Raw genomic sequence first — 24,002 nt, 5'->3', positions numbered from 1 at the left:
GATCTGATCTGAACTTATTTTTTCTGATCTGATCTGATCTAAAATAAGCAAAAATAAGGTTAACTGAACATAGCCTAAACATGAACTTCACTTAATAATATTCTGGATATTTTCTCCCTTGCTCCTACCTCGTGGGTATTTATACAAATATTTACAGCTCAGTGGTTAAGGCTAATTAATTCCTCCTGCTAGATTATTCTTCTGAATAAATGGCATTATTACTCTCCAGCTAGGATAACTGAATTTATCCCTGAGGCAATGTATCTGGACCTTTCTTCTTTCTGCTGTAGTAAGCCAGTAAGAGTGGTGTGCGAGCATGAGCATGGGCATGGGCTTGGGCTTGGGCCTTAGCCACTGTCTCCTCTATGCTCCCCACTATCACTATTAGAGCCACCACCACCAAAACAACATCAAATAAAAGCACCACCATAACGATCACTATGTAGATGGCTTACGAAGATAATATTCAACGTAAAATTGTTGACGAAAAAAAGGGTAAAGTATAGTATGGTAAGTGTTAGAGATATATTAGGATACTAAAGATATGATAAATATCTTTAAGATATATTAGTAGTTAGGATATTAATTATCTTAGGGAAATATTCTCTTATGATATATTTCCAATAAGTGTTAGATAAATATTAAGAATAATATATCTTCTAGATATTGTTTCCGGGTAGGAGTTTCTATGTACTCCTATATATATTGTAGTCATCGTTCATTCTTGCAGACACCTTAATAAAATCATATTATTTCTCTCCTCATAAACTTGTCAGTAAGGTCTAATGGTTACCAACAAGAGTTGGCTCAAGTGGTAAGCAGCTTGATGTCGCTTAAGGGAGGTCTCGAGTTCGAGCCTCACCGTATGCAGAAACTCTTGTTGGGAGACTCACCCACCAAAGCCAGGTGTGCGACCCGGGTCGGACTCGGATGTAGTCGGGGCAAAGCTCCGGTGAACCGGGTGGGCAACCAAAAAAAAAAAAAAAAGTCTAATGGTTAATATATAGCTTATAAAAAACCAAAAAAGTTATAGAAATTTCAAAAACTCCCGTCTTTCCTTATAACTAAAGCGGGAATTCATGAGCTTGTTTTTTTCTCTCTAGTCGCTACTTTGCTGCTATTAGGTGAGAGAAATAATTAGGAAATGATATTTCATTAATAGATAGGATTGCTCAATGAAAGAAATCTGGGACGGGGGTGGAATTACATTAACTTAATGAGGGTAGTTCAGTTTAAAAAAATAATGATATGTAGAGAGATTAAATGTAGGAAGAACTTTTTGGAACGTCCCGATAGGGAATATAGGAAAGAACAAAAGAGAACGGAGGAAGTAATGCAATACTAGGATTATCCAGCAAGTGAGAGTACGTGAATGGAGACGAGGATAATAGATAAATTAGTTGTGTTACAGGTAGCCTATGGCATTATACCAAAATCAAGAACATTGAAATCTCATCCTGGTGTGCACAAAGTTTAAGAGGGAAGCAACATCAAGGCTTTTGATTTCGGAAAGGAGAATGAAAACTCCACCCTGATCACATGTGAAGAATGGTTGTAGAAAGAAAAGTTCTAAGAGTAAGAATACTATTTGTTCGTAGTTTAATTGTTCTTCGAGATGCAGAGCAGGCATGCAAAGAAATGAGTTTGATATTGATGTTGCTGAAGCTTATGCGGCCTCATATTTAAGGGTAAGTTTTATTCAACTTATTTTGTCATATCTTATCTTTTCTATCTTTTTTTTTTTTTTTGAGGGGATTATCTTTTCTATCTTTTTTTCCTGAAATTAGTGAAGATAAGTTGAACCATAATCTTATTTTATCTTATTTGAACTTTTTTATTTTATTTTTTCTAAAATAAGTTAAAATAAATTGAACAGAATTCAGTACTTGTCATAATTGTAGTGCTACTATTCGTGACTCTAATAATAATAGTAATTGTTATGTTTTTAATTTTATAACCCCACAAAATGACCTTTGGTAATGAATTGGGTTAGTACTTAGTATTGATCTTTGCTTGTTTCATTGTTTGTACTTGCTGCAAAAATTATCCAACCGAGATTTAGCAAACCCCAATAATTTTAAGACAAAATTTGATCCCTTAAGAAGTGGTTCGGATTCGGTGGAGTTTGATGAAAACTCTATATAGTGGAGTTGAATCCTAACCTTATGTTTAAAATCAACAACTCAAATTTTATGGAAAGAGATAAGGAGGGGGGGATTTTTGGGTTAAATAGGGAGAGTTTTGGGAAAGAATATATAAACCATTGATTTTAAAATCAATGGCTATGATTTGTTAAACTCTACGTGGTAGAGTTATTATGTTTAACTTTTTGTGATTCTCGCCTTTTTCACCAAAAAAAAAAAAAAGAGTTATTTACTAACTTTACTGGATCTAAACTCGATAGGAAGGGTAAAAACAAAGGTAAAAAGAAAAACAATCGGCGTCGAGTTTATTTTACAGAAACCAGGTTATCCTTAACTTATGTAATTCTCCATCATCTTCAACAATCATCAATCTTCTAACCCAGAAAAATTCCAGAAAATTTCTAAGAAGCAATGACTAGTTCCTCCACCCAATCTCGCAAGGTTCTTATTGTTCTTATTTCTCTCTTCAATTTCACTTTTTTCATACCCTAATTTCACTTTTTTCCATCGAATTCTCAGGCTTTAAGCAAGATCGCCCAAAATCGACTCCAGAAAGAACTTGTAGAGTGGCAACTTAATCCTCCTGCTAGTTTTAATCACAAGGTCACCGATAATCTTCAAAGGTAGTATTCTTTTAATTTATTTACACCAATTTTTCTGGGTTTTTCTTTAATTTCCTTTTCTTTTTGTTCAAGAATAATTTTTGGGATTTTTTTTAACAAAATAAATTATGGGTTTCTTTTATTTTTTGTTAATTTAAGATGGGTAATTGAGGTAGCTGGAGCACCTGGAACTTTGTATGCAAATGAAACTTATCAGCTTCAGGTTGATTTTCCTGAGCATTACCCTATGGAGGCACCCCAGGTTGTCATTTTCTTCTCAATTTATTCAATTATTATACCCAGAAAAAGGAAAAAGAATTAGATTTCTTCATGTTGAATTTCATTTTTTTGTGTACTTCAAGTTTTTTTTTGGTTGGATAATATGTTGCTTGTTATTTAGGTTGTATTTGTACCTCCAGCTCCACTGCATCCTCACATTTATAGCAATGGGCATATATGTTTAGGTATTTCTTTCTTTTATACTTGAAATGAACCTTCAATTTGGTCATTTTGGTGTGTATATGATTTGCTCTCTTTTTGTTTGCTTAATTTGTGGAAGTTTAGTATGCTGTATCATTGTATAGTAGGCTTCTAAATTACTGCTTTTTGAATTTGATTGAATTTAATGATGTGCGGAATTAAGTGTGCAAATGTTGGATTCGATTATGGTCTGTGTTTAATGTTAAAGGATAGACCTACTGTTTGATTTGATTGGAAGTGCTTAAGGATCAATATATTGTTTTTCGCTTGTGAAAATTGAGTATGAGATATTTGAGGGTCATAATGGTGCTGAAAAATGTGTATGGTCAATTTTCTTGTAGAATCTGAAGTTATTAGATGACTTTCGAGTGCGTGTTATTGGACTAGACTCTTGTTTTCTACTGCATATGCTGCCAATTAGCATTAGCAAGTAGCAACTTTTCATATATGAATCTAGTGCAAGCCTATAGGGCCTCCTGTAGTACTATTCATTTTTTAAATTTTGCCATTGATCAGTTAGATCGTATGTAGATTTCATCCAACAATTGAAGTCCAATCTGATGCTATTTATGAACACGATTTACTGGATTCGCCTTCTCTGGAGTCAGATGCAGCATCAACCCCCCCCCCCCCCCCCCGGTTCTGATGAATAAAATATTTTCTTTGTTCCCTTGAAAAAAGTATTTAGCTAACTAATACTCAAATATGATTGTGTAACAACACGAGTGCAAAGCCTTACGTATTATGTCTTTGTTTTGCAGACATAAATTATTTGTTGACAAGTTGTCAAGTGCATGTTTTAACCTTATACTACTTTTCAGTTTCACCTGGGAGGACTTGAACTGTAATTCTTTGGCTTGAGCTCACCTTGCACGTGTCTTTACTCTTTAGTTCATTTTGTCCATAATCAAAGGATGCCCCGGAAGGGGATACCTGTAATAATATCGAAAAATGCAATAATGAGTCAGATTGGTTGATGTAAAACATCAGGCACTCGCTATATCCTCTCTTGTCAGTGGTTAGTAATGAGTAGTGTTATCTCCATTATGCCACCACAGGATACAGTCTTTCTTATTTCAGGGTTATGGCTGCATACATTTTGATCTCTCTAACCCTGCTAGACGTAGGATTCCCAATGGCCCTAGTTGTTGTAAGAAAGTATGCTCTACCACATATATAGCTTGATAGATGCAATGATCCACTGCATCTTTCTATAAAGCTGGTAGTGCTTACATTTCATTTCTCCTGGCCTCAGTTTTCTGTATATGGATAGAAAAGACACAAGGGCCTCTTATGTGCAATGAGGTTATTTCTTTTGTGGATAGACATTGGAGAAGCACATTTTTGATGGCAAGAAGTCTAATAATCACATTGAGTATGCTGTATACCACCTCATCATGATTTCGTGGTATCCTGCATAAGATATTTTTTTTGTCAAGCTCATACCTGGTTTCTTTTTCCGAACAATTAAGGATATGAATGATGTTGATATTGAATTCTGTTTCATAAGTCCTTGAAACATCATTGTGTGCCATTATATAATATAAGCTCATAGTCCTTGTCTTTGCCACAAATCCTTGTTGCTTTTGAAATCATATCAACCCCCCTGTTCTGTTCCTCTGTGTATTTTGGATGTGACCTTTACATTCTAGTTTTATTCACATGATCATTTGCCTTGAAACACTTGTGACTTGACCATCAACTTTTCCCTCGTACTGTCTATACTTGCAGATATTTTATACGATTCGTGGTCCCCTGCGATGACAGTCAGCTCTGTCTGTATTAGCATCCTCTCAATGTTGTCAAGCGCTCCCTCAAAGGTTTGAATAGTTACCTTCCTTTTGTCTGACCCCTGAGTCCTAGCAGTTGGCATTGGAACTCAGGAGTTCCCTTATAATCTATAACAAGGACGACTGAAATGGTTTTGTTACTGTTTACAGCAACGTCCTGCAGACAACGATCGTTATGTGAAGAACTGTAAGAATGGAAGATCTCCTAAGGATACAAGATGGTGGTTTCATGATGATAAAGTGTAATGTATGAGCATAGGCTGTATCAGATCTTCAAACACCTTAGAATTGACTTATAGGTTAAAATATCTTCCAATTTCCCGGAGATATTCAAGTGGAAATAGAAGGAGATGCTATCCCCAATTCTCCTTCCCCCCTTCCAAATTAAAAAAAATTGAATGTATTCAGATGCCCTCTTGTTCGCTTGGGGCATAACGCAGATTACCTCCACGAGGTCGAAATGTCAGATGTAAAGCAATGGCTCCTGATTCGTAAGTATGAGAAAGGTAGCTGTCTGTTAAATGCTTTCTGATGTTGTTTTGTTACTATAAGCTGGCAGTCATGTCTTCGCCATGCACCCTTAAAATGGCTCCTGATATACAAATATGAGAAAAGGCCGTACTGAAAATTGTCTTGGACCTTTGAGCTATTGGCAAGCTGACCTCAGGGATTGTAGAATGGGAATGCCAAGGCTATAGTTTTTCACTTGTTAGAAGGATCCCCAACCCTTCCTCTTGCAAGGGAATTCACCTTACCGTTAAAATATACTCTTTGCAAGGGAAGTATATTTTGATAGACATGTGACTCTCATATACTCTTTGGTATTCTTATATATATAAAAAAAACTTCTCTTTCGAAATCAATTAACGTACTTAAGTCAATCATCCGTTATACAAATTCCAATTTTTTGTAAAGGTGAGATGAAGGGTCTTATTTAAGGGAAAATTTTCAAATAGTTTCATGAGGTGGAGAGTGATGTTACTATTATATAATTTTAACCTTGCCACAGAAATTCTAATACTTCTATCTATTAAGCCTATTTTTTTATGGTACAGTTTTAGTTTAGTTCATCTTAGCTACTTTTTTTTTTTTTTTTTTTTACAATTTTAGCTCAATGCAATTTATTTCAGTTTATATAACCCAAAAGAACAAGACAAAAAAACTAGATGTGGGCATGGGTCGGGTTGGGTTGGGCTTGTTCATGGGCTCGTCTCGCGGGCTTGGGGAAATGGCATGTCGGGCCTAAAAATTCTAGATTTTATCCATGGCTCTCCCCAGGCCCATAGGCTCGCGAATCGGGCTCATGCTTCATGTGAGCCTGACCCGTCTTTTATGTTTTTATTTATTTATTATTATTGGCAGTTTGGGCGCTTGATCCACGGGCCATATAGACGGGATCGTGCTAGATCGGGTCTAAAAATAAAATTTCTTCACCGCGGCATGCCCACTACCCATGTAGCAGACAACAAGTCGGGTCTAAAGTGTGTCAATTTAGCCTGACTCATGTCCACACCTCTAACAGAGTACCAATACCTTCATATCTTATGTTAACCAACCAACTACATGATTTGTTTTTAACAAAAGATAATATAACTTTTTGTAAAATGTTGTTGTACTTGTATGTAACCTCACTTAATCATCGATAACTTCACAAGCCGTTTCAATATTTCTCAATTAACCTACAAACTAGGAATTTTTTTTATTATCATAGATTAAAAATGGCACTTGAAGTGAACGACAACTATGATTAGAGGTGGCCATTAGGTCATAGTGTCTACTGAATAACACTGTCAATTTATATTGGTTCGATTCTTCTACGTACTACCAAGTACCTTGGGGTTCAATAGTACAACTTTCTATCTCTCACATAGAAGATCGAAGTTCAAATATTAGTGAATGTGCGAGAACAGTTAAAAATAAATTATTCTTACTACGGAATTCCCTCAATGAACCCTAAAATGAAAAAAAAAGTTTCTTCTACGAAATATAAACCCTATTGGAAGGAAAGAATAGAGAGTATAAAAAAGAGATGGTAATAACTCCTTTCTGTTTACCAGGGTGCGTGGAGATAATATACTGGGACTAAACAGAGACTCGATGTTAACAGTAAAAATGGCGGGAGTGACACGCTTTCTACCATGGATGACGATTTCTGCAACTACGACGCCGTTTTATCGGTGGCGCACTCACTTCTCTCACTCTCTCTCCTCTTTCCCTTACTTTCGTCACCACAAATACGCCGTCGTTTCGTTCTGCTCCTACTCTCATATTTCTTCCTCTCACTTTGATACTGATACACCATCTGACGTCATCCTTCCAGTACCTCCTAAGCAGGTCTCTCTTTTTCTCTCTCCTTTGACCTATTACTCCAAAGTGGTCAAATTACAAATTTGCTGTCTTTCTATATGCTTATTACTACTTTGAATTTGCTCAAATAGCAAAAATGCAATATTTCTAGGGTTTTATATTTCTAGGGTTTATATCCCTTAATCCCGAATTATTCTTAATTACGAAATATGATATTTTTAATCCTGAATTATTCTTGATTGCATATTGATGTAGCATTAGTTTTGATAAAATCAGGGGAATTTGAAGCCAGGGCTGTATTTAGTAGGGACTCCCATTGGTAATCTTGAAGACATTACATTGCGGTATGCGTTTTCGGCTTCAACTCCGACTTCTTAGAGTTGTTTTGATAATTGATGGTTATTATTCTTTGAGTGCAGCATTTTGTTAATCAAACTTGGATGTGAAACATCACATTATTACATTTTGGATTTCGACACTTTACATCTGTTTGTGTTGAATTAAATGACACTACGATTAGAAATAGTATGTTTTGCAATGTGTCATGTCCATGTGTTTTTTATGAGTTGTGACTAAGTTTTTTCTTGCTTTTCGAATGTTTGATCCTTGTTGTTTTGGTTCCAGTGCTTTGCGGGTACTGAAATCGGCTGATGTGATACTTTCTGAGGACACTAGACATTCAGGAAAGTTGCTTCATTATTACGGAATTAAAACACCTCTTGTATGTGTATTGCAAATCTTATTTTGGTTTGCCGGGCATAGCTTGTCAAATTTCGTTCTGATTGGAGCTTATTTATGTTTCTAGATGAGCTATCACAAGTTTAACGAATATGAGAGAGGAAGAACAGTTTTGAAACGGTTACAGCAGGGTGAAATTGTCGCTCTGATTAGCGATGCTGGGATGCCTGGCATTAGTGATCCCGGAACAGAATTGGTCGGTTGATCCGTCCTAAACTTCTTTTATGAGTTCACCCTTACTTTTTCCTAATGCTGGTTAGGAATGACATCCAACTGTTTACCCTTTTTTATAGAGGGGGGAGGGGTGTTTACTAAATTTATCACCCCTAAGTTTGGAATGGCTACTGGTTGGTATAAATGTTCATGATGTTACTTATACAGTTAGTTTGTTGTTTAACAGCTTACTGTTTATATACTTCCTCCGTTCCGTTTTAAATGAAACGTTTGCTTTTTCACGCAACCCAACACGCTTCTTTAGTCATTAATATCTTTAGTTGTGTGAACGTAAAAAATATAAAAAAGTTATAATTTGATAGTATACATCGAGACGAATCTAACAAGATCTCACTTGACTATGTTTTTCTTTATATAATAGCGATAAATTGGAGTTAAAATTGATTAGTGAATAGTGTCATTTCATCCAATGTTTCATTTAAAACAGAACGGAGGAAGTATCATATTTCTCTTTGGTTTTATTTGCTTTATTTACTCGAGGAATGATTGCACTTCAGATTTGCTTGCTTTCCCCGACTTACTTTCTCCTTACGTACAAGTATCACCTGCTACCACTTCTGAAATAAGACTCTAACGTATAGTTAAGTCAGTAGCCATGGATCAAGTCGTGATAAATGTCACATAGGACTTAATTAAGACCATAATACATGTGACTAATATTAGTTGCAACTTGTCTACAGGTGAAGTTGTGTGTCGACGAAAAAATAATTGTAGTTCCCATCCCTGGACCTTCAGCTGTGATTGCTGCTCTTTCTGCCTCGGGTTTGCCAACTGATGACTTCACCTTTGGTAATTTGCATACAAATATGAGGTTTATATATCTCTTTGAAAATATGTAGTTGGGCGGTGTCTAATCCTATATTTCTTTTGTTGTTCTAGTTGGATTTCTTCCAAAACATGCTGGCTCTAGGAGAGAAAGGCTCTTGCTTTGTGTCAATCAGAGTGCCACACAGATTTTCTTTGTTCCTCCGCACAAGCTACTCCAGTTTCTTGAAGAAACTTCTTTAGTTTTTGGTGACTCAAGGTATATGTATACTCAGGTAGAATTATTGGAGATTACAAAGCCATGTTGTTCTGCACTCTAGATTGTTTTTAAGGTCAAAAATTTTGGCGGCTTTGGTGTCAATTGTTTTCGTCACAATACTTGTTCTTAGAGGTCTATGTTATGCATATAAAGATCATGATTGGCCAATCTCGCTCGGCCTACTGTCTACTTCTGTGATTTGACTTATCTTCCTTTATGCTCTTCAATGCATATCTATCTTTAATTGGAAGTATCTCAATGCAGATTCCCGCCAATGCAGATTTCCCTAACATGAGCATTAGGTTCTTGCTTAGGCACTTAGCTGATATGCTATGTGTAATAATCTAGTAATTCGATTTTCATTATGGGATTGTTGCCTGACATGCTTTTATTGGCAGCAAGTTATTGCTTTGTGGATGGGGCTTATGAGTTGCATGTCCTCCTTTATGTGTTCATGGTACAGAGTATTGTGCAACCCTATCTCTTTCTCTCCTGTCTTCGTAGTACTACTACTATGTATTTTGTAATCCAATCTCTTTCCCCTCCTCCCCCACCCCCCCAAAAAAAAAACAGTGAAAGAAGAAGAGGCAATAATTAAAATCTATTTGAGACGTTTGACTCTGATAGTATATTTTGTAATGTTGCAGGAGATGTGTCATAGCTAGAGAGATGACCAAAATCCATGAAGAGGTATGCTTCTATTGAGGGCTTGATGCTTAATGTGGGAAGCTTTAAGGTAGATAGGGAGGTGTTTGTGGTTTGATCTTAGCCAGATGTTCTTTTTTACAATTTTATGATCTGATTCTCTTTACATTTTTCTGAATTTTTTTCTGTATATCTTCGTACTAATAATAAGGTTGGCTTCTGGTCTTTCTTCAATAAGTCTTTTGGCTTTTCTTCATTGGATCTCTGACAGTCATGGGCCTTGCAGTTTTGGCATGGCACCTTGCAAGAAGCTAAGGCGGCATTTGTATCTCGGAAACCGAGGGGAGAAATGACACTTCTTATAGAGGGAAAGGCTGAATGCATTGATGAAGCTCCGCCGGATTCTCAAATTGAGGATGAACTGAAGGAGCTCATAACCAGTGGGCACAGTCTGTCTATGGTAATGGGACTTTTTATTCTTTTTCTCACTTCTATTGGATGTGCACTTCCTGTAAAATGCTCGATGTCTGTTGTTAATATGCATTGAGAAAGTCCTTTCTGCGTCCAAGATGTTCAAGGAACAGCCACACCACTGACTTGTGATAATACTTTTCCAAGAATGTCTTGACACGTCTTAAGACTATTCATTTTAATTTTATTCTGCCAAATATTGGCTGAACATGCCAATCAGCCATAGAAGTTGTTGATATTCTGGCCTTCACTTTATACAAGTGGCTTTTCTTTTTACAAAGAAGTATTGTATGTTCATCAAGTCATTTTGGTTGGCCTCCATCTTTGATTAAAGGTTAGTGCCTCACATGTTCATAAAGGCAATATTCTCTGGTCTTCTATATGCAATGCTTGTCCACTAGATCACCCTGGTTCCATTCTCTTAGGTCAGACAACAATAGATCAGCTTATTGTTATAAGTGCAAACCTCTATTTGCTTACTCCCTCCGTCCCAAATTATTTGCTACATTTGCTTTATCACAAAGACCGAGGGAGTGGGGACCATTGCCATAATAAGAATTAACAAAAAAGCAAATAGGTAGATTGTGGGACCTATGTACCATATATGGAAATATTTACAAAAACCAAGGAGGGAGTGATGGCAAATTTGTAAATAAAGTGTGGGACCTATGTACTATATATGGAAATAGTTGCAAATGTGGCAAATAAATTGAGACACACCTAAATGACAAAATGTAGCAAATAAATTGGGACGGAGGAAGTAATATATATATTCCATTTGGTGCCAAAAAATCATGAATTGTAAAAATTAACCACTCCATTTTTCTGTAATAATATGTGACCTTAATATTTGTTTTCTGTTAAAAGAGAATCAATTGGCCCCCATTCTTGCATCAATCAGGATAAATTTGCTAACATGTTATTCTTCTCCAGTTTAAGAGATAAAGGGCTTTCTGCAATGACTACTAAATCCTCCATTCTGTAATAACATATTCCAAACTGCTATTCTGGATGATTCCTTCCTTTTTTTTTTTTGAAATTTGGTTGATGTTGGTTTACTTGGTGATTTTGGGATTTTGTCTTAACTCATACCTCTATATTCCGAACTCCTCTTACTTACCTTACTTTCTGTTTCTCATGTTTCTTTGTTTACTCTTTCTTACTTATTCCTTTATGTTTATTGTTTCATTTGTCACATAAATAATTTCTTATGATGGTTCATGTTAGTCGACCCTAAATCATTTTGGGAATAAGGCTTGGTTTGTTGTTGTTGTTGTTGTTGGTGGTGGTGGTGGTGGTGGTGGTGGTGGTGTATTTTGAACTTATATTAGTGGAAGTGTGTGGCTGTTTTTTTCTTGCCTTTTGCAGTTCTTAGATATGTGCTTATCAGCTTCTGTTTTAGCGCCTCCTGCTAAGCTCTCGTCTTCAAATGCTTGTTGAGTGTTGTCAAATTATTGTTGTTTGAGGAAGAAAATCAATGAATCTAATCTCTCTTTATAAGAGATGTAAATCTCAACATTCCTACCCTATAATGTTATTAAGCCATCCGTTATTCTAATAATTAACCTTAGACAATCTCAATTTCTATCGAGCTTTTAATTGTTTGATGATTCATCTCCTGTGTAATGTTTGCATTTTCTGCAGCCTGCATGTACAGTGTGAAGGCACGTCTTTGTGTAGTTATTGCAATGTTAAGACCCATGTGTGTCAATTGCTTATTGTTGGCCATTGTCTATGGGATTGGTGCAGGCTGTCAAGTTAGTTGCTGAAGGAACATCAAGGAAAAGAAAGGAAGTGTATTCACTTGCAATTAAAAAATTTGGGAAGCAGCTAGTGGGTGAGGAGTGAAATGGTTGCCAATCATGGTATTTTTATTAGTATTTTGTATTAATCTTTACAGTATAGGTTGCCCTTTCTACACATCTGCTTGTATGTTAACTTGCTGAGGTATTGCTAATGCCAAATACAGGAGAAACAAGGACCTTCTTTTTGCTTGTCAATTCAGATCCTTGGAGGTTTACAGAGGTATGAGTTTAGTTCTTGTGTTATAGCTTTCACATTTTTATAGTCTAACTTTTACATTCTTTATTATTATCATTATAGTACTATTTGGTGTTTGAGGCTTTGAGCACTAGGGAGTAGGGATAGACTTGGATGGACTGGCTGCCTATCTCACCATTGTGCCCCATACGAAGTTATGCAGACCCCTTATAAGAAAGTGAAATTGTTAGTTAGACTGCTGTTCAGCATGGAGGAATTCAGGTTCAGGTCTGCTTCTGCAATATCATGATTTGTGAGCTAGGGTGTATTTTGGGTTCTTTCTATCTCAATGGTTAGCTTTGGGCCTTGGTTGATTTTGTAATCATGGTAAGTATTTTTGGTGTGTATACGGAAGGTATAGAATTATAATTTGAGAAGGAGCTTCACTGAGTTGGTTAGCCAATCATGTCTCCACATATTCTGTTAGAAGTTACAACCTATTATACCATTCCCTATCTTAGAGCTTATGAGTCATACCGTTTGTGAATAGTGCATAGATTGAGGAAATATACAAGCATTTCGAAGAACTATTTGGGGTTTTTTTGGGGATGAATTAACATAGAGGCCATACATCTTATGAATCACATGATGGAATATTATAGAGCAAGGAAGAAGAAGGATTTGCACATGTTTTTCTATTAACTTGGAAAATTCTTCTGATAAGGTACCGAGAGACATGCTTTGGTGGGCAATGTCTAAGGAAGGTATGTCATTCAAACATATTGACCTAGTTGAGGATGTTTATTGACACACGAAAATAGTTTGTCTCCGTGGAGCATGGTGTCAAAACAAGGCTGCATTATATCGTGTTGCCCGTGTCGTAAAGGTTTTCAAATCTACCAAACTGATATTATCCGCATCATAAAGGTGTAAAAAAAAAACGCATTTTAGGCAAGTTCTAGAGATATCTCATGGTCTAAGCCGATATTTGACGGTACGACAACTGCATCATCCCCGCTCTCGCATCACCGTGACCGTTACCATGATTGTGACAGAAACCGCATTTTCGAACTATGGTATGAAGTGATGGTAGATTTTCCTACTACAATAGGACTACATATGCATTAAGTCATTTCCTCTTCACCAATATTAGACGATTTACATGGCTTCTTCAGGATAAAATATTGCAGTGTAGAATTGTGTGTTGTTTGCAGATGATATTGTATTGGTGGACGAGGCACGAGGTCGAGGCTATATATGAGGATACTGCTAATTTGGAGCAATGGAGCAAACCTTATCCATGGAGTGCAATTTTTGGTAATGAGAGGGAGTCAAGTAAGGATGCCATAAGGTCGAATGTCAAGGAATTGAACCATAAATGAGTTCTTTAAGTACCTTAGATTGTTTTTACTAAAGAATAGAGATATTGACAATGACGTGGCGCATAGGATACAGTAAAGGTGACTCATATAGAGAGTCCAAAACCGAGATACAGTGTCAGCGTAGTGTACTCTGAGGTTAGCAGGAAAATTCAATAAGACAGATCTCACACCAGGATTATAGTGGTTGGAGTATCTGGCTCTTTTTAAGATGGAACATATTAGGACGATAGGGGTAGGTGCGTTTGTTGAGGTAAATGTGTGGGAACACGTTACGACATAGAATTTAGAATGGAGAGATTCAGAAGAAGATTGAAGTTGCGAATAAAATAAGAGAAAGTCGGTTATGTTGGTTTGGGCGTGTTAGACTTCGACTGGATGATGCTCCAAGAACTGTAGTCGTAACTTTTGGAGTTGAGGATCTCCGTTTGTCATTTACTATAAATGATAAATTCTGGGTTTGCTGAGCCATTTGACTTATTCTTACTTGAAGAAATTTCGTGGCTTATGTAGTTTGCTGACATGTTGGCCTTTTCGGTTTCCAAATTTTCTGTTAATAAGATAATAGAACAGTTGATTTTGTTATGAATAGACTGTCAATAGTCATACTCAAGGGGAGTGGAACAAGTGTAAATAAATCCTCAAAAAGGAGTGGACCTTTAATACTATTGAGTATTGACAAATGGAATTAAGGATCAAATATGGTTCACTTGTTTTGGGAATCTTTCTTCTTTTCTACTAGGAATGTATGGCCACGTGAGTCTTGAATGATCAGTTCTTTTGGTTTACTGCAGGTTTACTTCTTGTTTGCGTATGATCCTGTAACTCATTGACATCTTGTTTCTGTTCTCTCTCTCTCTCTCTCTTTTTTTTTGGGGGGGGGGGGGGTGTTCAAAAGTTTTGTCTTATTGCATTCATTTAGTCTAATAATTTCTTGTAGCATGATAAGCTGATGAATAAGACCTGAATCTAAAAGAAGTTAACGATTTTAATCTAAAAGTAGGCAAAAGTTTGGAATCTGCAGGTACTTTTCTGCACATACAAGTTCTTGGAGATTGCTATTTTCCGGATTACAAATCAATATTTTGCTTTTGGTCTAAAGCTCATTAAAGAGGCTTTGAAAATCAACCCTCTGGATTTGGATGTTGAATATGAGTTCTCTTTTGGGGAAAAGTTTGATCATGTGCCGTGAAGATTTTGCTGCTGATGAATCCAAATCTTAGTTGGTGCAAAGGTTATGCAGGTAATATGTCACTCGAAGATATCAGCGTTATACCAGCGCATGATAAACCAGCATTTATCTCGTCATCTTAGCTTCACCTGTAAGTGGTCCAGCCTTGAGTCTTAGACATTCCACGGCATCATAAATCATGGCATAAATGAAAAAAGTAATCCTTGGAGTTAGTCTCTTAAGTTATTAGTACTTAAGCAGTTAAGACAATGTAGTAGGGACCATGAAATAGGACTATAAAATTGAAGGCTGATTCATTATAAGGGATTAGAAAAGATATTTTGCGTACTGATTGGTGGTTTCATATAATTTGATATTTTGAAGAGCAGTTAAGGAATTAGAGCCATTTATTGTGCAGTTTTCCTGGTTGCATTTTCTCTAGTGGGTCCTTGTTTGAATAAGTGATGAGAAGATAAGTCAAGCAACTGGAGCCAAATTGTACGACTAATGTTCCTATTTTAGGTTGTTTCGATGATGTTGGAATGTTTGCGCGAGCTGCAATTCTGTTGGAGTCCATTTTAAGTGCAAAAAAAATATATACGTTACTAGTCATTTCGTTAGCTTTTCATTGAGTGATGTTAGAATGAGATTGATAATAAGCATATTTGATACAATCTGTATTTGATGCAATTCTTGTTGTATTAGTATAGACCAAAATAAACACATTCGGCATGTTTAGCTGCTAGACTCTCTTCTCTTCACCTAAGCCAATACTTAATAGACCTTATTAAACTTGATTGACACTAATTTCACTGTATGTTTGTTACTTGATTGGACCTAATCAGCCCTGAAATATATTCATTAAGGTAAAGAGAACCTTCAAAACTTTAATACATTGGTCATTTGTTGTAATAACTTTTTTTTTTTTAACTTGATCACATAGCTAGAACTCTAATTTCGTACACTGGTCATGTGATTTTATGATTGTTAAGTGTGAACCTTGCTCTTAGGATTCATTCTGGAACTTGCTCAAGGGCAAGTGGGCGACGTCTCTCTAATAACTAATAAGCCTAGATTTTTCTTCCTATATGTCGAAAGTATTAGTTTCTTTTATTACCATCAGATTGTACATACTTGTATCTTTATTTTTCGGGATTCTTCCTAGCTTATTTTCAGTTCAGTTCAGTTACAATCAGTTCTATACGGTTCAGTTCAGTTCAGTTGCAATCATTTCAGTTCAACTCCAGCTATCATTTCTATTGGTTATAATTTAATTCATTTCAATTCAATTGCAATAAGTTAACTTCAGTTGTTTTATGTCTAAGAGAACATACCTTTCATACCCGAACTTCAAATATCTAATTATCTATAGAGCATTCCATAGCTAGAGTTTCAGGCCTAAAATTTGTTTGTTAGTGTTAGCTGTTTTGCCGTTTTATTGGATGTGTGTTCAAAGGTTTTGGTAGCATTCTTTTGCCGAACAAAGGGTAATTTATAGAGAACTAGATTTTTGGAGGTCAATAAGCCAATTTTGGGAAGATAATCTATGTTTTGGAGCCAAATTTTTAGTGTTGTAATATGTCATTTTGGGATGTTGCTTAGACCCAAATATTATTTCTACTTCTTATCTTTGCTGAGCTTGATCTAGTTTTGCTTGGCTCAATTTTCTTGGATTTAATCTGACCTTTTGGTTTGAAATGTGACCCAGTTTGATTCTTTGATTGTATTTTATCTAACCTTTTGGTTTGAGATGTGGCCCAGTTTGATACCTCAAGCCTAAACGGCTTAACCTTATCAACTATGACTCCGTCCAGTTTATGATCACCTCTAGATCTGTAATATTAAGACGGAATCTAATGTACTTACTAAAAAGTCGGGCTTGGGTTTGTGCTTAATAAATTCTTTCTAAACAGTGATAGGCAGTACTAGAGTCTGGTCTGGTTTATGTGCACATTGTTTCTTTTTTTTTGATGCAGCTTATGCACACATTGTTAAGGATACTGTTAGTCGTGTTCGTTTTTCATATTCTTTGAGACTGTTAGAACCACACTCTAATTCCTAACTCTTTGGAATTTTGTATGCAAGAGTTTATACTTTTTGAGCTTGTGGGAAGAGTTTAAGGCCCGTTTTTGTAAGTTTTTAAGTCTCAAGATGGCGACAAAAAATTAAAAGTCTCTAGTTGGAGAATAGTAACGAATATTTCAAATAATTACAATGACGTGCTTAAGTATGTTACCTAAGTGAATTATTCCACGCTTCGATATTTTTATTTTATTGCCACGTGTCTCCATCTGGTACTTCGAAATTTTCACAACCCATTATTTGTCTCCTCATTGTAATTCAATTTTTCAATCTTTATATATGCTTGTGGGGTGTTTGACAATTAAAGTTTCGGAGTAAAAAGAGAGTTTTAGAGAGAGTTTTGGAATACGACTCAAAATGAAAAAGCTCCTATTAAAATTTAAAAAATATATTCAATGACATTTATGTCTCTAATAATAATATAGTCCATGTGTATTAGAATGTCTATAAATGTTATTTCACACAAATAAATGGCAATAAGCTTTTAGTAATCAATTAATTGTTACCCAACATATTTATACAAAGTTGTTAAATCAGCAGTCAAATTTGCTTAACAAAAACTTAAAACTCTAACAACTAAATTTTAAACTCTATTTGTCAATAGAGTCTTATTTATCCCCGAAATTTGATCCCTATGGATCATTTCCAGTAAAAACAGGGTATCGAATATGGTTTGAATCATTTAGTCGGGATTCTACCTCATATTTCAAGTAAAGGGGTACGGATCCCATCAAGTAGGGACATTTATAATTTATCCTCTTTTCAAGTGTTTGGGTTATAAGTCCTGCGCGAGATTATTAATCTTATCAATTTTTTTTAAAAAAGTAAAAATAGGCTAAACTTATTCTTTGAATCTTTTCCCCAAGGTGAACCTTCTCTCTATATGCTATTGTGTATCTTAAGATGGTAAACAATGTAAACAGTACAATAATCTACATAGATTTTAAAAAACAGCTTTAGTATCCAAGGGGAGAAAGCTTGTGCATTTTGCACGGGTTAAAAACTAATTTGTCTTGAGAGAAAATCCTATGATTTCTCAATAAACTTGCTAATTACTAAATATGAATGCCACACAACATACTTTGAATATTTTGTTTGAGATATGTTGAGCTGTACTGAGTGGCCTGATGAATGCCTCACAACATAGTTAATCTATGCTTCCTGGGGATTGTTTTTCCTATCATTTTTCTCTTATCTCATGAGTCAACCTTTTCTTTCTATTTTGCCTTGTTAGTTCCAAGAATACCATTATTAAGACTAATGTGAAAGAGGGAGAATAATAATTAGGGTTAATTGGCTAGAACAGCACAACCTTGGGCTCAAGTGCAAGGAACAGCACAACCTTAAGCGGGTGCAAAGCATAGCACCAACTTAAACACGTGGTGCAGAAAATAGCATAAATGGCACCGGAGCACGGAGATTCCACCGGAGCTAGGGAATCTCCATTATTTTAAGGGTTAATTGGCAAGGAACAGCACAACCTTTGGCTCAAGTGCAAGGAACAACACAACCCTTATTTTAATAAACACACCATTTGCTTAACCTCCACTACACTAAATCTACCTTAAACCACACTACATCACCGCCACCCTCTTCCCTAGCCCACAACACTACAACACTACCACCTCCCTCAACATTATCATCTTCCTTCACCACACAAACAACACCTCTACTCCAACAATGTCATCCTCTGCCCCAAACACTGCAACACCACCACACCAAACACCATCTCCACCACAACCTCGCATTACTCCCAGTCCACAAGAGCATGCGCTCCGTACTAATTCACCACAAAACAGAAGAGTTCCAAAAAGTTTAGTGACCATGGCGCGACCTCGAAGCAGGCGCTCATCAAACCAACTCTTTTACAAACAGCACGTGGAGTGGTCTTTGGTGAATCAATAGTGAATATTGAGCTAGGAGAAACTGAGATCAGCGTCCACAATTATTACACGTCAATTATTAATGATGATAGATGTAAATCCAGCGACTTGATTTCGATATTTGCGCTGATGCAATTTGTTGATGATGTGAAGATCTGTGTTGCGTCGAACAGGGAAGAAAATCGCAAAATGAGGAAGTAGCACAGCAACAAAGAAGAGTAAAGAGGAAATCAATTTTTTTTTTGAGATTGAAGTTGAAAGTTGGCTAGAACAGCACAACCTTTGGATCAAGTGCAAGGAACAACATAACCTTGAACGGAGATTCCCTAGCTCCGATGGAATCTCCGTGCTCCGGTGCCATTTATGCTATTTTCTGCACCACGTGTTTAAGTTGGTGCTATGCTTTGCACCCGCTTAAGGTTGTGCTGTTCCTTGCACTTGAGCCCAAGGTTGTGTTGTTCTAGCCAATTAACCCTAATAATTATGACATGCTAGTCATCTAAGTGAGTATTTTCTACCGACAGAACTCATCAAAATCATACTCCATCCGTTTCAAAATGTAAGGCACGTACGATATTTGAGGTCGAACTTTGATTGTTAATTACTTTTAATTTATATTGATAGAAAATTTAAAAAATAATAATGTTACTATAATATTTTTCAAGACAAATCCAATAGTGCTATGTTTGGATAGCAAGATTTCATTTCAAATCCTGGATTTGGATGAAATCTATTGTTTGGATGGCATGGAATTTGAAATTATGGAATTTGTGAAAATTCTTATCATAAGCCTATATTAGTAGAATTTCAACTTCAAGCTATTACCTTGTCATTTGAAATTCTATCCTCATACATATCCCAACTCCATGAGTATCTATATTCCAACTTCACTCATTCTCTTTCTAATATTTATTTCTCTCTCCTTTAGTAAACCCATATTTTTTCTCTCTCCTTCATTAAACCTCTATTTCTCTCTCCTCTATCAAACCCCCTTTACAAAACAGTGATTAGGAATTGAAATACAAACTTTAAATTCCAGATTTCAATTCTATTATTTGAAATGAAATACAAGTTTCCAAACACTACCTAGTATAATTTTATTTATCATATCGCGAGAGATATTTGTAATCAAAGCAAATTTTCGTAAAATATGAATGTCTTATATTTTGAAAAAGAGGGAGTAACTAACGTCATACTAAAGACTTTTAAGAGAATAAAACAATTACTTATGCCTTTTTTTTTCTAAATTTGAAAACTTGGAGTTTGCTAAATTGTCATCTGTGTACTGACTTCTGAGTTTTCTCAGTTGAATTTCTAACCGATAACTTGTTTGTTTCAATCAACGCCTCATTATTTGTAAGATTTGAATGAAATCACCGATCGAGTGTTATAGTTCCATGTAATAATCATACAAATTATTGAAATATCTAGATAGTGTATACTTTAGTCTAAACAGAATAACTTAAACTTAAAGACAATATAAACATTTAGTCTTATATAGTTTGGTGTATCATCAACAATATATTAACATCTCTAAATAATACTCTATCGATTCTTTCTTAGATATAACATTGCTAACTTTGAGTACCTTATCCACCTCTCTTTGACCACCACTCGTTTTTTTTATATATAACGAAAAATATGGTCATGTAGGATTTTGTTGGATTTGTCTTCATATACATTTTTCAGATATTATTTCTTATTGTTATTTATGACTTGAGATCTTGTGAATGACATAAGGCTGACTTTGAATGTACATATCTCTCAATCTATAAAAGGTTTTGACGTGATTCAAACTGGAAGTTATAGCTTGTTCAAAGAGTTTCTGACGATAGATCATATGTCCAATTCCGCTGAGAAATGAGAAAGTTATGATTGTTTTACGAAGAACTGACAAAATTGTTTCGTTTCGTACCCGATCGGGTCAATCAGCCCGGTCGGGCGTAGCGTCGGTTTTTGCGGTACACGCGTTTTTCGGTATTTTTCGTTTTTGAGTTATCTTTTAGGGTTTGTAGGGGGTTTCTTATGATTATAAAAGGTCTTCTTGGTGTTTATTATTATTGACACAACTTATGAAACACTTTTAGCCTCTAGAATTTAGGATTCTTTATATTATCCTTTATGATTTTTTCCATTATAGTGAAGAAGCTCTGATCCCCCACTTGTGGACGTAGGTCAAATTTGACTGAACCACGTAAATCCTTGTGTTCTTTGTTTGTTCATCTTTATTGTTTTCTCACTTTTATTATTTCATTGATTTTCTGTTCCGCATTAATCAAATTACAACACCATGTTTCCTAACACTTATAATTTTTATATTTATAAAACTAGAGATATTGTGGATCAAAATTATGTGTCGACAAGTGTGAAAAGTCAAATATTACATCTATTAAAAAACAAAAGGATTATATATTATCGTGAGATTGATTTTTTGAGTGTAATTGATTTAATTTATTATTGCCCCACAAAAGTTGATATCTTTTTCTAAATTAATTTTGGGGGGTTGGGGAGGTGGGAGGCTGCATGGAACATGAATAAGCTACAATGCAAAGTTTTTATGTATTTATTTAAAATTCAACTTTATTAATTTATTGCAAATTGGTAAACAAAAACTTTATGATTGGAAAAGAAGATTTGTCAAACTAGCTAAGGTTGGGTGCAAAATGATGATTACGTGTCGATTTTTGTTTGTTGGCTTCTAACCACCACATATTAAATAAATAAAGAAATTTAAAATTAATAAATAGACTTCTTTGGAATTGTCTGTATTAGAAGTAATGTCCAAAGTGTGTTGTTATATTTAAAAATCACATGTTTTCTGGTATTAGCCTATTACCATTCAAAATGCCTTAAAATTGGTTGATTTAAGGTTCCTTCTAGACGGTTACTTAATTACGATGGACGTTTACTAGTACAAATGTCGTTCCCACGTATGTTAAAAATAAGGCTTTTGTTGCATCTCTATAAACTTTGTAAGCTCGACATATACGTCTAGATATTGTTTGGAGTATGTGGATCCAATTGTTAGATTGGTATAGAGATAATATGGTAGTTTGTTGGAATTGTTTGATGCTTGTGATAGAAGTATGTTGTCAGTGTCACCGACTCGAGTTTTTACTACCTTTTCGGTTATTTTTTAATCTCAAAATTTCTCGATTTTTCAAATACTTATCCATTTAATTGGAGCTTAATCTTTTACGTTTAAATCACTGATGGTGTTTTCGGCAAGTTTGAACGTTGTAAACAAGTCATCTCAACAATCAAGGATCCACCGTGCGTAGAAGCGCTTTTTACTTTAGTTTCTTGTAATATGTTTTTAGTATGTTTTCTAAGTGTTTGTTTGGGTCTTTAATGTCTCTAATGGTGGTGTGTAATCTCCTTTTATTCATGCAAAATTTAGTCGTTGTAAAAAAATTGAGGATATCTCAAGGTGAGTTTATCAAAGCTCGCACCTATTGTTTAGGTTATTTCTTTCTTCTTGGTTGAAGTCATGCCTCTAAAAAGGTACACATAATACAACTATATTTGAAGGAGGTGCAAGTTAAATGATGGTATATGAGATCTCGTTGTAGGATCGAAGGAGGTTAACATCATGAAAGTCGTTGTACGAAAACAAGTGGATGTTCAACAATACTCTTGAGAAACATAAACCTCGATTGGCAGTAAGTTGTAAATCTTAAAAGTTAGAGATGTTAAAATTTGTCGTAATCCAAAAAATCGACTGAAATTCGTTATTTCCTTGACATTGACGTGGCCAATCATACTCTTATCATGTTCCTCATTAGAAAAAATTTCGAAGATATGTCAAAAGGAGCAAACAAGAGTACAACTTAAAGTTAAACTAGACAAAATTGACGAAATTTAATTGTTTAACCCAAATTCGAACTATCCTCTAAATAACATGAATTTTGTTTTTCAAATAACATGTTTTATTTCTGAAAAATTCGACCCACTCAACCTAAAGATAATTGGTTAATACCATATGATAAACATTTGAATAATAGATTAGACACGAACCAACCGAATCAATGATTCGAATATGTCACAAAATAAATTGAACTTAAGCGAATCCAATTTTAACGACTTGTATGCCACATCTACACAAAACTATGGTGATTGATGATGATATGGTATACGGCCTTGTAATTATATTCCTCTTTTGCTATTCAACAGTTGAAAGAAACTGTTTTCCTATTGCAGTCATATGTTTGTTTAGTTTATTTATTAGTTAACTTCCCACATTAAAATAATCCATCATCATTGATTATTGCTTGGACATTCTGCCTGGAATTCAGCACAAAATGTCTATCTGTACAACATTTTCCTATATTCCTTGTTTTCTGACCCAAGTTTCTGAATAACTTATGACAAGGCCTTATACTTCTTTTGTCAGCCAGCTTATTCCCTGTTCACAGCTTATTCCTCCAGGGTACATAATAACACCAATAGTGCGGGCCAATTCAGCCCAACTCGCCTCTTGAATCGTGTGGGTTGAGTTCGCGAAAAGCATGGTTTAGCCAACTTGAATCGCGAAATTGGTCGATGGACAATGAGCCAGATTTTTTTAGCCTAGCCCACAATTAAAGTCCGCTATTAAAATCATCCAGCCAGAAACCGATCCAGCCCAGCCCATGAACTGGACCATCCCAACCCATGAATCGGACCAGCCTAGCGCAAGTAATTATTCAAATAAATTGTGTACATATTAATCAAATTACATATATTATAATTCAATCAAATTCAAAAATAATGAAATTATTAATAATTGTATATATTTTAATTAATTCTAAAAGTTTTGGAAAAAAATTCTTGTCGACCCGCTAGGCCCACGAACCGTCAGAACCGCTTCCCGAACCGTGAAAATTGGTAACAGAACGGTGTGGGCCAAGATTTTTCAGCTCGTGGATCAGCCCACCCAAACCGTGAATTTCACGGTGCGGTCCTGAGCCGTGAAATCTCAGCCCAACCCACTAGGACCTATAGACCAGCCCGCCCAGCACGCACCATTGGCAATTTTTAATAACAACACTTACAAATTAGGGATTGTGTGTTTATTCTAAAGACCCAACTTC

At 35.5% G+C, this 24,002-nt stretch overlaps 2 protein-coding genes across 15 annotated transcripts; both read left to right on the top strand.

The window, feature by feature from the left end:
* Nucleotides 1–1,067: 1,067 nt before the first annotated feature.
* On the top strand, nucleotides 1,068–5,538 carry LOC104889212 (probable ubiquitin-conjugating enzyme E2 18). 2 transcript variants are annotated; one of them, XM_010674384.4, is made up of 6 exons: nucleotides 1,068–1,688; nucleotides 2,664–2,767; nucleotides 2,906–3,008; nucleotides 3,147–3,210; nucleotides 4,958–5,046; nucleotides 5,167–5,538. In XM_010674384.4, the coding sequence occupies exons 1-6, from the start codon at nucleotides 1,629–1,631 to the stop codon at nucleotides 5,260–5,262; spliced, it is 516 nt and encodes a 171-aa protein (XP_010672686.1). In that variant the 5' UTR covers nucleotides 1,068–1,628; the 3' UTR covers nucleotides 5,263–5,538. The 2 variants fall into 2 exon arrangements, with proteins under 2 accessions (XP_010672686.1, XP_010672694.1); XM_010674392.4 differs by lacking the exon at nucleotides 1,068–1,688 and adding an exon at nucleotides 2,361–2,585.
* A 1,473-nt stretch (nucleotides 5,539–7,011) lies between these two features.
* LOC104889227 (hypothetical protein) lies at nucleotides 7,012–17,239 on the top strand. 13 transcript variants are annotated; one of them, XM_010674424.4, is made up of 12 exons: nucleotides 7,013–7,350; nucleotides 7,600–7,667; nucleotides 7,948–8,044; nucleotides 8,129–8,257; nucleotides 8,976–9,084; nucleotides 9,175–9,319; nucleotides 9,967–10,009; nucleotides 10,251–10,424; nucleotides 12,185–12,300; nucleotides 12,405–12,460; nucleotides 14,819–15,037; nucleotides 15,976–17,239. In XM_010674424.4, the coding sequence occupies exons 1-9, from the start codon at nucleotides 7,114–7,116 to the stop codon at nucleotides 12,281–12,283; spliced, it is 1,101 nt and encodes a 366-aa protein (XP_010672726.2). In that variant the 5' UTR covers nucleotides 7,013–7,113; the 3' UTR covers nucleotides 12,284–12,300; nucleotides 12,405–12,460; nucleotides 14,819–15,037; nucleotides 15,976–17,239. The 13 variants fall into 13 exon arrangements, with proteins under 13 accessions (XP_019104070.2, XP_048495420.1, XP_057251010.1 ...); XM_010674408.4 differs by having other exon boundaries at nucleotides 14,819–15,116; XM_019248524.3 differs by lacking the exon at nucleotides 15,976–17,239 and adding an exon at nucleotides 15,488–15,927.
* Nucleotides 17,240–24,002: the final 6,763 nt, after the last annotated feature.

This window comes from Beta vulgaris, chromosome 1 (assembly GCF_026745355.1).
Source record: "Beta vulgaris subsp. vulgaris cultivar EL10 chromosome 1, EL10.2, whole genome shotgun sequence".
Taxonomy (NCBI): Eukaryota; Viridiplantae; Streptophyta; class Magnoliopsida; order Caryophyllales; family Amaranthaceae; genus Beta; species Beta vulgaris.
Note: the sequence above shows the minus strand (reverse complement) of the source record. Positions and strands in the feature narration are given on the sequence as shown.